General features: G+C 41.1%; 2 protein-coding genes across 2 annotated transcripts; both read left to right on the top strand.

Moving 5' to 3' along the window:
- The first annotated feature begins 7,999 nt into the window (after nucleotides 1-7,999).
- LOC109139457 (potassium voltage-gated channel subfamily E member 2) lies at nucleotides 8,000-9,913 on the top strand. Its single transcript, XM_019263158.2, has 3 exons — nucleotides 8,000-8,148; nucleotides 8,626-8,683; nucleotides 9,216-9,913. Exons 2-3 carry the CDS (start codon nucleotides 8,657-8,659, stop codon nucleotides 9,546-9,548), a joined length of 360 nt encoding a protein of 119 aa, XP_019118703.1. The 5' UTR covers nucleotides 8,000-8,148; nucleotides 8,626-8,656; the 3' UTR covers nucleotides 9,549-9,913.
- A 740-nt stretch (nucleotides 9,914-10,653) lies between these two features.
- On the top strand, nucleotides 10,654-15,714 carry casq2 (calsequestrin 2). The gene is made up of 11 exons (XM_027290985.1): nucleotides 10,654-11,389; nucleotides 12,907-12,991; nucleotides 13,115-13,215; nucleotides 13,310-13,421; nucleotides 13,848-13,921; nucleotides 14,000-14,130; nucleotides 14,239-14,284; nucleotides 14,374-14,428; nucleotides 14,696-14,796; nucleotides 14,904-14,978; nucleotides 15,134-15,714. Exons 1-11 carry the CDS (start codon nucleotides 11,153-11,155, stop codon nucleotides 15,389-15,391), a joined length of 1,275 nt encoding a protein of 424 aa, XP_027146786.1. The 5' UTR covers nucleotides 10,654-11,152; the 3' UTR covers nucleotides 15,392-15,714.
- The last annotated feature ends 258 nt before the right edge of the window (nucleotides 15,715-15,972 follow it).

Raw genomic sequence — 15,972 nt, 5'->3', positions numbered from 1 at the left:
CTAGCCATGGCCATAAAATGTATTCCCATTTAGACAGTGACTCATATTTCTCAGGTCCTGTGACTCCCCATAGCAACAAGTTAAAATGAAGCAGACACGCTGCAAAGGGCAGTGTGTGGGCAGAAGTTTGGATTAAACTGAGAAAATATCTTTTACCTTACCTTAACCAAGGTGAATAAATAATAACTCCATTGGTAATTCACTAAATGACCTTACCTTACCAGTTCCTCACTTCAGTGCATTGCAGTGCATTAGTGCATTTTTCTGTAGTTGTTATCAAGTGCATGTACTGTACCTGTACTGTCCTTGTATGTAACTTACAAAATGTAGCAAATGGGTTTTAGACAAGTCATTTTTGATGACTACAGGTTGGTTAAAAAAGATATAGGTACCCCTTCATGAAAGGGTAGGTAGATAGCAGAACATTTCCCAAAGCATCACACTGACTGAAGAAAACATCAATTCATCACCTTCTTCCATTGCTTCGTGGTCCAATTCATTGTCGGTGCTCTCCAAAGTGGACAGTCAAGCATGGGCACCCTGACTGTTCTGCAAACTGTGATGCTCTGTGTGTTCTGACACCTCTCTATCAGAACCAGCATGAACCTTTTCAGTACCTGAGCTCATCTGTTGGATCAGACCACACAGGCCAGCCTTCACTCCCCATGGGCATCATCAGTCAGCCTTGGCTGCCCATTGCCCTGTCACCGGTAAGAGGTACTGACCAGAAACACCACACAAGAGCTGCAGTTTTGGAGATGCTCTGATACAGTCGTCTAGCCAACACCATTTGGTCCTTGTCAAAGTCCCTCAGATCCTTACACTTTCCCATTCCTATCAGTGTAGATTAAACTTTCCAGTGATATATTACCTAAACTGGATAAACCTCTCCCTTTAATGTTAATACAGAACGAGTATTTTTACTTTTGACACCTCAAGCACATTTTTATTTACATAATGTGACAGAAATGGCATATAATCTGCACAACTCTGTTTTCATTAGTGAATAATCATCTGAAAATATCAATTGTTATGTTTTTACTATCTTAGAATGAGTCTTTATGAGTTTTATGTCTATAAACAGCACAGGTCCTCTCCCATGCGGTGTGCCATGTTTGTACAGTAGATAGACCTTTCATGTGGCCGCTGTAGCTTCTTCTTCACACTAGGAATGAGAGGTTGAGGTGAGGGGAATTGCAAACAGCAAGAACGCCACTAGATACCACAAATCTTCTACATACAGGCCCTTTAATGTAGTAAATGATCTGACTGCTTCCTCCACCACTGTTTATTTAAGTTGTACAGATAGCTCTTGCATAGGCTTAATGGAATACTGTGCACTCAGTAACCTGTGCATCTGTTTACATCTTACTGTATTAATGCTGCAGACCAGGACGTCAGTTCTCTTGTGTTGCTTCACTGCTGCAAGACACAACATGCACTTTGACTGTGAGTCTGACAGTGTGATAATTCAAACTAGTTTGAATTTTCTTTGTCACTTATCATTCCATGTCTCTTAAACACTTTGCTCACTCCTCCACCAAACACCACCTGACTCAAACCCTCCCTCTTTCCCAAGAGGGAAACTAATGATATTGTCCTTGTGGAAAAGTACTGGCATCCAGGCCATGCTTTGTTCATTGTCTATTTCAGACAGTGAAAACACAAACAACAGCCCGAAACAAATGCACCAAATGGCTTTGCAGCACTAGAATGATGATGTTATTAAACAGGATTAATAAAGCTGTACAGTCTGTCAGTAGCTATGCATAAGAAATGAAATGTAGTAATTATATTCACAGGTATATATAGAATATACAACAACATACAGTGTCAGATAAACTCTGGAGGATAATCTGTTTGTCATTAGTTTGTTTAGAGGCATACTGAGCCGGACTTTCGCCCATTGAAATGCCATAACTCTAGAGATAAGATAAGAAAGACTTTATTGATCCCACACTGGAAAATTTTGCTTGTTTCAACACAACACAACACAAAAATGTGATGGATAAGCAAATACCCATAAAGAATGGAAAAATCTGAGATGTAATAAGAATAAGCTACTTCATATTGGTGGTTTGTGTGAGTGTTTGCAGCAACCCATGCCTTCTACCTCGACCTGTTTTTGGCAGGGGATCTAAGAAATGTTTTCTTCATGCCCTGAACTGATCCTCTAACCTGTACACTTGACATGCTGACTACTGCCTCCAGGTTCTACTACACATCAAATGGTTCACAGTTGATGGATGGCTTGGCACTATGGTTAAGTTTAAGTCGACCCAGAAAAACAGGCAACATTTACGACATGTTCTGGACACGATAATATTTTTAGGTGTGGTGTGGTTAGCCTGAACATACCAATACTACCAGTGCTATCCTTTTGGCTCTTCATAGCACATAAATAAAAGAGACATGAATCTCATCTAACTCTTGGCAGGAAAGCACTTGTCTGCTAATGGACTTGTTGCACAGAAGACATTTTTGTGGCAGCAGAAACAACACGATAACAGCAACGACAGCTCTATTAAGTCTACCAGTGATTGAGTGTCCCAGTAACAGGGACAGTGAGTCAGCATGCATGGCAGGATATCCCTTGAGTGGATTACAGCAATACACCTGTGATTGCAATACAGCTGTTGTTTGTTCCTTCGCTTTATGCGTGCATGTTTTGGTATCTGTAACATTTCTTGGTGCGTTCCTTTATGTATTTGTTTCATGCTTACAGGTTACACTACAGTAATGCACTGTTCTGTGATCCAGCAACTCGATGGAGGCACAAGCAAATTGCATATTGTTTGGGTTTATGTGACAAATGCATCAGATACCATATGTTTCTTCAAGATCTGCCACAGAGTGTCTGTTCAGGCTGATGTTTGCAATGATTACGTCTTGCAGTAAGGTATCTTCCACAGTTGCATTGCTAATCTCGATTAATTTGTCTTCTCGGTTCTTAGTTGTCCTTGAAAGCCACATATTACATCATTGAAGGGTGCTTTGAACTCACCAACCACATTAGCTTCAATTTACCTGAACAAACGGTAACTGGTTTTCCAGCTTTCTTGGTAAAAAAAAAAGAACACTGTGTTTCTACTATTTGACAAATACATGCATTTTCCACCAGCAGTGCCTTAACAGAGACTTGACAGTATTGTGTCAGGTAGCAAAAGTGTGTCAGATCTACATCTACAGCAGAAAGCCAGTGTGACTTTTATTAATAACTTCAACTGAACCAGGATCAGACTTGGTGGAAGGCTGGTTTAGGGTTAGCCCATGGCCTGTATGTTTCACAGCCCTGGTATAGAGGCCGCTCTTACCTCTCAAAAGCCTTTGCTGTTGACTAGGTGCAACTATTGAGCTGCTGGTGCAGTCCACCTTAACAGTAATGAGGCAATATGACACAAAGATTTGAGTTAGTTACTTTAATTCTGTTGACTTTTCTGTTGATATAAGACGTTCACTGAAGTTTGTCCAGTTTGTCTTTCGTCTGGCCTGTCATAAGACATCAATCTGTTGAGCTGTGTTGAAACAGGTTTTTACCAGTGATATGCAACCATGTAAACAGGATGCACGGTCTAGGTGATTTTATGATGAGCATGCTTCACCAAGCTACAGGAGCTGAGCTCACTTGGTGGAGCATTCTTATGGTCTAACGTCTATTTACTTGAGGTGATTTCATGATGAGCATACTTCACCAGGATACTGGAATAACACAGTAGCATCAGTGAGTACTGAGCTGCATTGCTTTGCATTCCCATGTAGATGGCTGCCTGTCTCTGGCCTAAAGCAGATGCAGAGTATGATTGCAAACACACAGACTTTTCAGGACCTCAGCACTTTGAGATTAGAAAGATCAATATTAATGTTGAAGTAGTGCTATATATAATTTAATGTTTTGTTTTGTGATAATAAATGATCTAAAGAATATCACTGCATTAAAGTGACGTGATGTAAGATTTGGTATTTGCAATACCCCCCAGTTTTTTGGAGTGGACAGTTGTACACGTGTATTTGTTATGATTATATTACTTATGATCAAAAACTAGTGAGTTGACAACTTTACAGCTCACGGCCAAACATCAAACGAGCACAACAACACAAGACATAGCAGCAAGATAATTTTACTCACTAGTCCAACAGCACGAAGCCCAGCTCGCCATCTGTCTCTCAGCCTTTTATTTCACAAAGCACAAAGTCATGCGTTGTCTCTTGTCCAGTTGCTTCTTGCTTCCTCTGTTGTCCTCTTTGCTTCTGCCATTAGCTTTGAAGCTGCTGAGCCTTATTATATTGCCCAGTGGCCCAGCTCTAGTTCCCCTTGTCCCAAGCACCAACACTCTCCTAGTGCTCCACGTAAGTGACTGAGCTAACAGCAGCTACAGTGCAGAGCAGTTTTTGGAAACTGGTTGCTGGAGGACATCAAAGCAGAAAACATGTAATCCATAAAGTATGATCCAGTTTCACCAAAATCAGTGATATAGTTAGTCATGTGTGACTGTACAGGGTGTGTCGTGGGAATGACAGAGGCACCATTCGCGTATTACAAGTCAGTGTAGCATTAAAATGAAAGTGAAGCCATTTTTTTAAAAGGTATAAAAGAGGTATAAAGGGTATAAAAGCTGATATTTAAAAGGTATAAAAGAGGTATAAAGGGTATAAAAGCTGATATTATAATTAAAAAGTTGTAGCAAAATATATATTACATATTTATTTTTGTGCTACTTTTGCTACTGAGCCATTTTCAAGCTAAAAATATGTGTCGTTCATTGTTATCGTAATAAGAACGGAAGAAGCCGTGTGTGACCTTTCAAATATATGACAAACACATAGTCAATACATTCCTGTCATTCCCCGTCCACAGCTCCGACTAAGCCCTGGCGGCATGCCTGGTATTTTGGCATTAATTCATGGACTAGAACTTCAATGGGAAAAGGAAATATTTACCGCTCTCAGTACACAGCGAGGATAATAGTGTCTACAGCCGCGACATAATAAGTGAGAATCGACGAAGCATACTGTGAACCTGTGAGGCCTTTTCCCGTCCCTCTACGTCAAACCGAACATTCTTGATTAGTTACACATCAATAGCATGGCTGTAAACATTTCTTCACAGCTTAGTTTATATGCGTTGAAGCAAACTTTATCAACTGTTTTCATTCTTGTAAGTCAAAAATTGACACATCTCGTCAAGCCTCTTAAGGTCATGTGTTTTGTTTTCTGTTTTATTGTGAAACTTACCCTTCCTCTCGTTTCAGACCGCCTCGCTTCCTGCCCCTGTGTTTTTTCCCTCCAGTTTTGATTGTCCGCCCCGCCGTCATTAGATTCACCTGTGTCTTGTTACCACTCCCCTCTCTTGTGTATTTAGTCTGTGTTTCTCCTCCTCTCTGTGCCAGTTCGTTTTGTACCCCAGTGCCTTATGTCCCAGCCCTGTGAGTTTTCTAGTGATCGGATTTTCCTGTTTTTTTTTTTCGTACTTTGCCTGTTCACCAACCTCTGCCTTTGCCCAGCCCTTTTTGGATTTGTTTGCCTGATCTGATTTGATTACCGTGTACCGAACCTTCCTTTTGACCAGTAAACGGATTGCGTTTCAACCCTGAACTGTTTTCGAGTCGTGCTTCTGAGTCCTACCTTTTGTGAAGTACCAGTCATAACAAAAAATATGAAAAACAATCCTTATCATCATTGTTATGTGGTGTCTTATTATCATGGGACTATGAACTCACTCCTACAGCTTCCAGAAAATAGTGTGGAAATATTTGAGAGAGAGAGTAATGTTTCAAGCTTTCTTGTTCTCTTGGGTAACCCTTAGGGACTTAAACTTAACTCTCTTTCTTCCATGATTTGTCAAAGTTATGTATTATAGAAACATGATATTTCCCCAAAGGATAAACAGTAGTATTATCATGGCAGTGGCACTATGAATGAAGTAAAATATCACACATAAAAAGCTACAATTTCTGGAATGTGTCTATATGTATGTTATTGCTTTTAACAGATCACACTGCTATGTAATACACTGAACAAAAATATAAATGCTTTTTGTTTTCTCTCCCATTTTTCAATGGTTGCGCCTTAGGCTTTAGAGGGTGGACCAACATTCCCCAGGCCACAATCAACAACCTGATCTGAACCTGAACGCTGTGTGAAGGAGATGTGTTGCACTGCGTGAGGCAGTCCAGATAATGACAATGAAACAAAACTGCATGTTTCAGAGTGGCCTTTTATTGTGGCCACCTGTGCAATAATCATGCTGTCTAATCAGCATCTTGATATGCCACACCTGTGAGGTGGGATGGATTATCTCGGCAAAGGAGATATGCTCGCAGATTTGTGAATATTTAAGAGAAATTGTTATTTTGTGTGTGTATAGAAAATGTTTTAGATCTCTGAGTTCAGCTAATGAAAAATGGGAGCAAAAACAAAAGTGTTGCGTTTATATTTTTGTTCAGCGTATGTTAAAAAACGCTAGTTAGTCCTCTGTACTGGCTGACTTTTGAAAGTAAGAGTATTAAGTAGCCTCAGCACTGCTACAAGCGTGTCATCATTTCATTATTTTTATTTTTTACTCCTCTACGTAGGTATGCGACTCACACAAGATAAATTTCTGCTTTATGAATGACATAACCCTGTTTTCCATGAGCGCACACTCACCAGTGGAAACACTTAACATGTGACCGATAAGTGTGTTCCTGCGTATGTATGACTAAATAAGTAGTCACTGGTATATGGTGTCAGTGCGTGTCGGAGTTTATGTAACATTCAAGCCTAACAGAGAGGGTCTTATGGTTCACTGGTTTCACCGGCGCTTCCTTCTCTTTCAAATTTCTATTGTTGCTCTTGTCCGGCGCTGACCCCCTGATGTTTAATCCAGCTCTGTGATGATGTCACATGTCCCCTGGTCATTTCATAGCTTTGCTGTCTTTAGTTTGATTACTTGAATATTCCCTTATAATTTTGAGAAAATTAGAAATATATGTATGATGTTATCTGCAGATATAATGATTAAGTCTCCAGCGTTGGAGAGCCAGCTGAAGCAGTGTTTGAATAATGGGTACCTTAGCTATAGAAATGTATTTGCCTGTAAGGTAACGGTCTTGTATGTTGAGGGTAAAAATCTAACGAAATAAGGAGCTTTAGAAAGAGTGTGTTGTGATTAATTAGTCTATTAATAGATAACTAATTCATTTATAAGCCATTCATAAGAAGGTTGCCAGGTTCAGAGTGGTTGAACCATTTAGAAAATGGTACTTCAGAGAATACTTTTAACCTAAAAATTCATCTTCATCTTTTCATTATACCCGGGGTATTTCTGCTATTACCATTGCAAAATAATTGAGTGATTTTACATGTGGCAAAGATAACAAAGTATCTCTAACCCTCACTCTTTAAAAAAGCATCTAGTGTTCTGGTCCCCTGGTGTCAGTTCATTTCAACACAATGTGTGTTGAAATGTGTTTCCTTCCACACTGAGCCAACAGAAGAAAAATAAATCTTGAATCCTGATCTTTTAAAGAAATATTACGAAACATCAGATCATTACTGAGATGCCACATTATGAAGATGTGCAAATGCTGAAACCTGACCAGAGACAGAACAATCCAGGGAGATTAATCAGAATATTTCATGATACAAAGCTCAGTGTACTGTTTTAATTTACAGTTTTACAATCACAATAAAACAGTTTCTCATTTTCTCTTGTTTGTGATCTCTCTACATATTCTCCTGTCTTATTTGTGTCTTGTTTTTACTTTGCAGAGCAAAAAAAAAGTCAGCACAGCATCCACCCGCTGGCACTGCACAACAAAACATAAATGATCTGGGAATGATCAGAGGTGCTGGGAGTTATCCGCTCCAGCAGCGTGTGGCTCCGAGGGGGTAGCATCGCCGCCCTCCTTCAAACACAGGATCCAGTTTCAAGCATTCTTGTCAGCAAACAGATACCGAGCTGAAGCGTCTTTGAGCAAGTCAATGGATTTTCAGGGTTCTGCTTTGTGGCTGATATCTTATTTTACCTTAAACAAAAGACCTCATTTCAGTTCCTTTCTTGACCAAATGGCACACACATTTGCTTAATTTACAGAGAGACAAACAATGTTCATTTGAGAAAATTTATGAGGAAGCAATAGTTGACATTTTTGGATGGAGAAAGCAGAAGTAAGTGCGTGTCAGTTTGTGCAAATGTGTTGCATTATACTACCACCTAGAGGAAATGACAGTAAAACCGGATATGACTGTTTCCTTGTGTAATACTCCCTCTGTGTGGGCAGATTAGGAATAACAGGTCAATACACACAAGACAGTCACTCGCAAACCTGCCATCTTGATATTTTATTATTTCTTCTATATTTGTCGCCATAATTTGGTAAAGATTAGTGTGTTTTTGTGGCATGTTATAATAAATGTCAGCACTCTCTCTTCTCTATCAGCATTTTGTATGCCTAACATTTTCAAAGTCATACCTCCAGTATCTCTCCCTCGCCAAACAAGCAGAAAAGATTAAAAAAGCAAACAAAGCACGAGCAGAGGTTGATGCTTTTCCCTGTGAGCCAATGACTTTGCTTCATACTGGAACTAGCCGTGCTCACCTGTCCTGTGTTGCGCTGCTTTATTTTGTTCTGCTTTCACTGCAAGGTGGCTTTGTCTCCTGACCTGTCTCCTCACGATGTGGCATCCGAAAACCTGGCAAGAGGTCAGTACAGTACAGCAGAGGTTTAAAATAATGTTCCATGCGTGGTCGTCATGCTTCTATAAGAGTGAGTGGATAGACCAAAACAGCCAATTTGACATGAAATAGTAGGTAAACACAGGTATTACCAATGATACTAATTAAGGTTCAGTTCCATTCAAGACAAACAAGTCAGGGTGCTGCTGTGGTGGACCTGAACCTTTATTAGTATCATAGGAAACACCTGCATTGGCTCCAAATGGCTGCTGTACTCTGAAGCAGTTAAAGGTCAGTTTGGACACTGAAGATGTGGCCCCTTTTTTAACGTATACCTGAGCTGATTTTAAGATTAAACCTCTGTTAGCTGATGCTCCATCTTTGTAAGCACTGTTTGCTGTGGTCACCAACTTACAACACAGTACTTTTAGTGTTAAACTGATGTTTTTTTGCCTTAAATTTAAATTTAAATGACTTGTTTTGTGCTTTAGAAAAACACCAATGATTTAAACTTTCTGGAAAAAAGCAGAAAATCATCCTTTGTTTTCCCTCTGACTAGATAAGTGGCTCTGATTGGGCCAACCTGACCCTTCGTCTGGAGGGGTCCCTGACCAATGCTCTGGGTCAATACTTGGACAACTGGAGGCGTAACGTGACGGCAGCGGCCAACGCTCTGGACAAGACTATGGCTGAGGAGAACTTCAGGAACGTCGTCTGGTATCTGGCGGTGATGATTGGCATGTTTGCCTTCATTGTCGTGGCCATCCTGGTGAGCACTGTCAAATCCAAGAGGAGAGAGCACTCCAACGACCCCTACCACCAGTACATCAAGGAGGACTGGACCGCTCAGATACAACAGAACGACATGATGACTAACTTTTCAGCTAGATAATACAAGTGTAGACACATGACTCAAGTCATCATTATCAGGAGCATCACAACTGATCAGAATAATAAATTCATAAATATCAATAATGCACTAGTAAAGTGTTTTTTAATCTACTGTATTATTCACACTAACTATCATCTTCCAACTGGTAATTTTATTTTTTTTAAGTTCCAGTTTGTTCCAATTAAATATTCATAAATTGGTCTTGAGACTGGTCCTTAGACCACTTGGTCTCATCTCAGGTTGGAGCACATTTGTACTTAGTCTTGTCTCAGTCTAAGCTAAATGAATAATTGCTAATCAGTAAATTGATGTGTCTTTTTTTCCACATAAATCAATAATGTGTAAATAAAAGACTTTTTAGCCTAGCTGCTTCTGTTTCAGCGTCCTGGTATTGTGCATGCTCGCTCACTGTCACACCCGTCATGGTTTATTCAGACACTTGCACAGACATTACAGGAGCTATTGTTGATGTTATTAGTAATGCATGTGCTTTCTCTACTATGACGAGTCCAAGAAAAGGGCTGTCGACGGTATTAAAGATCAGCCTCGCACCAATTTGGATCATATTTTTCTGCAACTGCAGAAAATAAATGCACAAGGATCTTAAACTTTTAGCAGTGTTATTACTGTAACTTTAATAATTCATCAGGTCATAAATGGTTTCTACCTGCAGAGGGCAGAAAAGGGTATTTTCCAAGCAGCAAGGGAACTGTTGTACTTGACAGTGGAGATGAAGAAGTCTTAAGAGGTGGTGGTGGTGTGGCAGCTGCTACCTTGTCACCAATATAATGATGGTGTAGATAGATGTAGATTTAATGTGTAGGTTTGTAAAATAGCAAAATGTAGTCAAGAATATATTTCCATGATCAGATACCATGTTGCAAAACTCACACAATACCACATCTGCAGAGCTGCTACTACACCCAGATTATCTGAGTTGCCCTTCATACACCTGTTGGCACATTGACCTGTCACTTAAAATACACCACCATTTTCTACCCCAGTGCCTAACCATACATCTACTATATGTTTTTGGTCCTCAGGGACTCAAACACCTCAAAATAACCGAACCCCTGAATCCCTGGAGCTCGACTCTCCTCCCACATCACTCAAAGAGACATCCCAGGGAGCGAGGACTGCCCTTACTATTAAACCCGCCGCCGTTGTCCTCTGCTATCTCTCTCTCTTTCTTTCTCACTTGCAGTTTTATTTTTAGCGTTCAAACAACTGGTCTCCTAAAAATGGGCCTGTCTTAAGCGGGTAGGGGGAGAGGAGTTGCTGCTATGTATGGTATCCACCCCCCCACCACCACCAATACCTCACAGGCCTGACAGTGCTTCTCTTTCGTCTTTGTGTCTGCAGAGAGAAGGCGTGAGGGAGAGATCACAGTGGGGGGGAAAAAGAGCTGAAGATGCTTGTAGAAGTTGGAGTCCTCTGCACAGCTTGGGATGCTTGAGATCTGCCACTGACGTTTACCTCTCAAACCTGCAGCAGTGCCTACATTTTCCTACCTTTTCCTGACCTTTTTTTTATCATACAGTTTTATACTGTGAAACCAAAACCAAGCTCTGACTTTTGGTGGGTGTGTTTGCCATCTCTGGATCATGCTCTCCCTGTGGTTGTTCCTGCTCCCATGCTTCAGCCTCATGCCTCTAGCCCCGGCCGAGAAGGGCCTGGAGTTCCCACAGTATGACGGGAAAGACCGCGTCCTAGACATCAATGACAAGAACTACAAGAAAGCCCTGAAGAAGCACAGCATGGTGTGCCTCTACTACCATGAGCCCATACCAGACAGCAAGGAGCTGCAAAAACAACACCAGATGACAGAGTTGGTGCTGGAGGTAAAGTATGTAAAGATGAATGAAACAAAGCAGCAAGCAGAGAAGAGGTGCAGGGCCAAATTCAGAGGGGGAAGATCAGGGATGAAATTAAAAATGTTGGAGGAAGGACGTTATTTATAAGCAGACTAATGCAAAAAACTGTAATAACTTCACATTGCAGTGCTCCAGAGACCTAAATGCTGAGATATAAAGCAGATGTTTAATGCACGTATGTGTGGTTTCCCTCAAGGTCAGTGTGTACCTATATGTACCCTGTGTGTGCATGAGGAGTCCAGTTAGATGCAGGACTGTTGCTTGAGCTTAACTTAAAGTTAATTCAATGTGCACTTACCTCCCTTAGAAATAGAGAGGGTTAAATCTCACTGTGACTCTCTAGGCCAAGAACTCATTGTGATTTATTTATTTTACACATAAAGGGCACGGCTACCTTCTCCTCTTCCTGGGTTTTTGGTGGCCGTTTGGTGACAGAAATAAGACAGTTTGATGGTGTTTTTATTCAGGCTGAACTAAGCAGCTGGACACACGTCTAATTGATTAGATTAAACGAATCTCTCTGTTCGAACGCCACACAATGCGAAACAGTGTGAACTGTTGGCCTGTCTCATGTTACACATGGCTGAGGGTGAGTTGCTCTCTGACCTGTTGGTAAGGTAATCTGAGCCGTGCAGTTATGCAGCCCTGATATTAGCGTCACTTATTTTACACAGCACAGGTGGGCCGTGTTACTAAAGTTACTCATGTACAAAGTCACAGTGCAAAAATGAGCAGATATAGCATGAAACACATTTGCTAATTTGTCCAAAATATCTACAACTTGCAGTCCTCTAAACACCAATCCTCTAGTTGGTGGAAAAAGAGTTTTATTTTCTTGTAAACCCACAAAAAATATGATTTATATCATGCCTTGTTTACATTTATGTTTGCTTGCTGGCTATGCTCTTCTTCACTGTCTTTGTTGGGGGGCATTGCTGCTTGTTTGGTACCGCCACCAACTGTAGATGGGCGGGAATAACGTGAAACTCAATGGCAGGATGGCCCTGCATGCTCACACGTATGTTTTAGGATAATTCAAACATATCAGGCACCCCCTTGTGAAAAGCATTGCAGCGTAGAAGCTCAAATCTCACAGTCGCAGTGTTAACAAGCTTGTTTCATTTGTGCCAGGATCATATCTGACAGGAGAGTCTCACTTAGTTAACGTCTCAGAACAATTGCCATAACAATTACGTATACTCTTGCTTTGGTTATATTTAGATCAAGATAGTCTGTCTGGGTGATTATGTAACTGTCTCCATAGCCCCTGGACAGCTAAGCTCCTCTGTCATTGTGCCAACTTTTAGGTAATCATTTTTCTTTCTTACCCGACACTGCAGACAAGCTCCTGTTTATACTTTAAGGACAGCAGTCCCCGATGAAGCTTTTAACTGAACTGGAACTTTCCAGGTCTCGGAAACCCAAAATGAATAATTTATCTTCATCTTATTTAGTCCTTCATGATCTTTTTCTTTTGGCTGCAGCTTGCAGCTCAGGTCATGGAGGAGAAGGACGTTGGCTTTGGAATGGTCGACTCACACAAAGATGCAAAAGTGGCAAAGAAACTGGGTAAGCAGCATAGCACAACTTCTATTTAGCCTCCTTTATACTTGCAGATGATTCCCTCAGTCAGATTTAGTCAAGTGTCCAATAACTTTGAATGTGTTCATTTGTAACTTTCCTCAATCACAGGCTTCGAGGAGGAGGGCAGCATATATGTTTTCAAGGCTGACCGGGTGATTGAGTTTGACGGCCTGCTCTCTGCTAACACCCTGGTGGAGTTCCTGTTGGACGTGAGTAGAACAATTTAAGGGCAGATTCCCAGCTGCTGCTACTAGTCAACAGTTCCCCCCAGCACTTATATCTGCTCTTTCCATGTGTCTGTAGCTGCTGGAGGAGCCCGTGGAGGTCATAGGAAACGCTCTGGAGCTGAAAGCCTTTGATAGGATGGAGGAAGACATCCGCCTCATTGGTTACTTCAAGAGCGAGGAATCTGAGCGTGAGTGTGCGAGGCTGTTGTTGGATATCTCTTTTTTTTTTTTGCTGTCCGAACACAGCATCAGTAGATGAGTCTGTGATGGGCTTTCCGGTGCCCTCAACCCCCTCATCTCGGTGGATTTACAGATCCATTTTTACCACTGCTGCACACACACAGCTGCCACTGTCGGGTCCCATCCCACATGCTGTGGAAGGACTGAGTCTAGAGTAGTTTGCTTGTGTGGTGATGAGCTCCGGCTACATCCCGTGTGAGCAACTGTGGGAGCATTAAGTGGAGGTCAAAGTTCAGCTATTTCCACTCCCTGATGTGCAAATGTCATGTACGCAACAGCCAAAGAAAGCACAAACAGATGCGTGACCGGGAAAACAAGAGCACAATAGCATCTAATAACACTACATCTGTCCCGCTGTTGTCTCTCATCCTCAGACTATGAGGCGTTCAAAGAAGCTGCAGAGCAGTTCCAGCCCTACATTAAGTTCTTTGCCACCTTTGAGAAATCGGTAAGTGACAAAAAACAAACATATAAACAGACACACATCAGTGCTCCTAAGCAACTTTGAGTGTGTTCGTTGCTTCAGGTGGCCAAGGAGCTGACTCTGAAGATGAACGAGGTGGATTTCTATGAGCCTTTTATGGAGGAACCTGTCACCATCCCAGGCAAGCCTCACTCCGAGGAGGAGCTGGTGGAGTTCATAACAGAACACAGACGGTAAACAAATGTTGAACTAAGTGATCAAACAGATGCATGTTTAACCAACTTCCTTGCGACTTTTTAAAGAGATTTTAAGAGACATCGTGTAATATTTTGTGCCGTCAGACCGACTCTGAGAAAGCTACGGGCGGAGGATATGTTCGAGACCTGGGTGAGTGATGATTGTGTGGCCGCAGACAGCATTAACAAAGATTTCCATGACACCTACACTAAGCTGACATTTATATTTGTTCTTTTCAGGAGGATGATATTGAAGGAATCCATATTGTGGCTTTTGCAGAGGTGGAGGACCCCGGTAACATCACCTTGTTACGTTATACCAATGTTGTTATTGGAGGGCATGAATGCAAAGTCTTATTCTTGTTCCCTGATATCTAATGAATCAGTCAAACTTTGTTTATATACCTCCTTTCATACAGGTTAGTGACCTGAAGCTAATGATAAGGAAACTAGTATCATTAATTATCAGTAATTAGTATCATTAGAAACACACTGAACCTACTATTTCATGTCATTTCTGCTGCTGTGAAAAGCTCTATTGATTGTTGTGTTTTGCCTCCAGATGGTTACGAGTTCTTGGAGATCCTGAAGGAGGTCGCCAGAGACAACACCCACCTACCTGAGCTCAGCATCATCTGGATCGACCCTGATGACTTTCCTCTGGTGAGACATGTAACCTCTCGGCTTAGACAGACACGGACTGACATGCACACAAGAAGAAAACTCTCACAAAATGCAGGTATGATAGATATATATTTGTATATTTTCAGTTGACTCCATACTGGGAGAAGACCTTCAAGGTGGACCTGTACAGACCACAGATTGGAGTTGTCAACGTTACAGATGTAAGTCCCTGACATCCTGACAAGCTGTCTGACATGATATGAATGTTGCGTTGAGTTTCTTCACATCTGACCTGTTTGCCTGCCTGCCTGTCTTTCTCTCTCTGCATCTGTCTGTCTACTTCTCTCTCTCTGTCTTTCTGTGGGACTGTGAGCAGGCCGACAGCATTTGGATGGAGATGGACGATGAGGAGGATCTGCCTACCCCCCAGGAGCTGGAGGACTGGATCGAGGATGTGCTCTCTGGCAAAGTCAACACTGAGGATGACGATGACGACGATGATGACGACGATGATGATGACGATGATGACGACGATGATGATGATGACGATGATGAGGACAGTGATGACGACGATGATGACGACGACGACGATGACGATGATGACGATGATGATGATGATGATGATGATGAGTAAATCCATAGCCTGAGAATTGTAAATGTTGACTCATCAGGCTGAATTTATCATGGATTTCAAACTACTGTACATTAAAATAACTTTACAAATTTGTGCTGAATATGTGCCCGCTAATTATAATAATAATAATATATTTTAATATCCAAAAATGTCATTTTTTTGACAGTGTAAATAAGCCTGGAATGGGTTTTGGGATTTAAAATAAAAGATATATGTATACTGAAATGTCTGGACCAGACATTTACCTCACACTACACATGACATTCATTATATGTACTGTATATAATGGGTCGTAATGATAATAAAGGACTGTCGATGTCAACTACCACTGTCATCAAATTCATTGATGTATTTTCAGCCATGTGATGTGAAAACCTCAATCAAGTCTAAAGTAACAAAGTATATTTACTCTATTAGTATTTCCATTTGTTTCTACATTTGACCTCTCCTCCTTTACATTTCATTTACTTTTTAACCGACTACATTTATTTGCAGAAACTTTTCAGCAGAATTTTTTTCCTTCTTCTGTCCCATTAATCATCTCATTACTCCCCTTAGTCATCTGTCTGAAGTAGTTTCAC

Source organism: Larimichthys crocea, chromosome XVIII (assembly GCF_000972845.2).
Source record: "Larimichthys crocea isolate SSNF chromosome XVIII, L_crocea_2.0, whole genome shotgun sequence".
NCBI classification, from domain to species: domain Eukaryota; kingdom Metazoa; phylum Chordata; class Actinopteri; family Sciaenidae; genus Larimichthys; species Larimichthys crocea.
The sequence above is the reverse complement of the archived record's forward strand: the minus strand, read 5'-3'. Positions and strand labels throughout refer to the sequence as shown.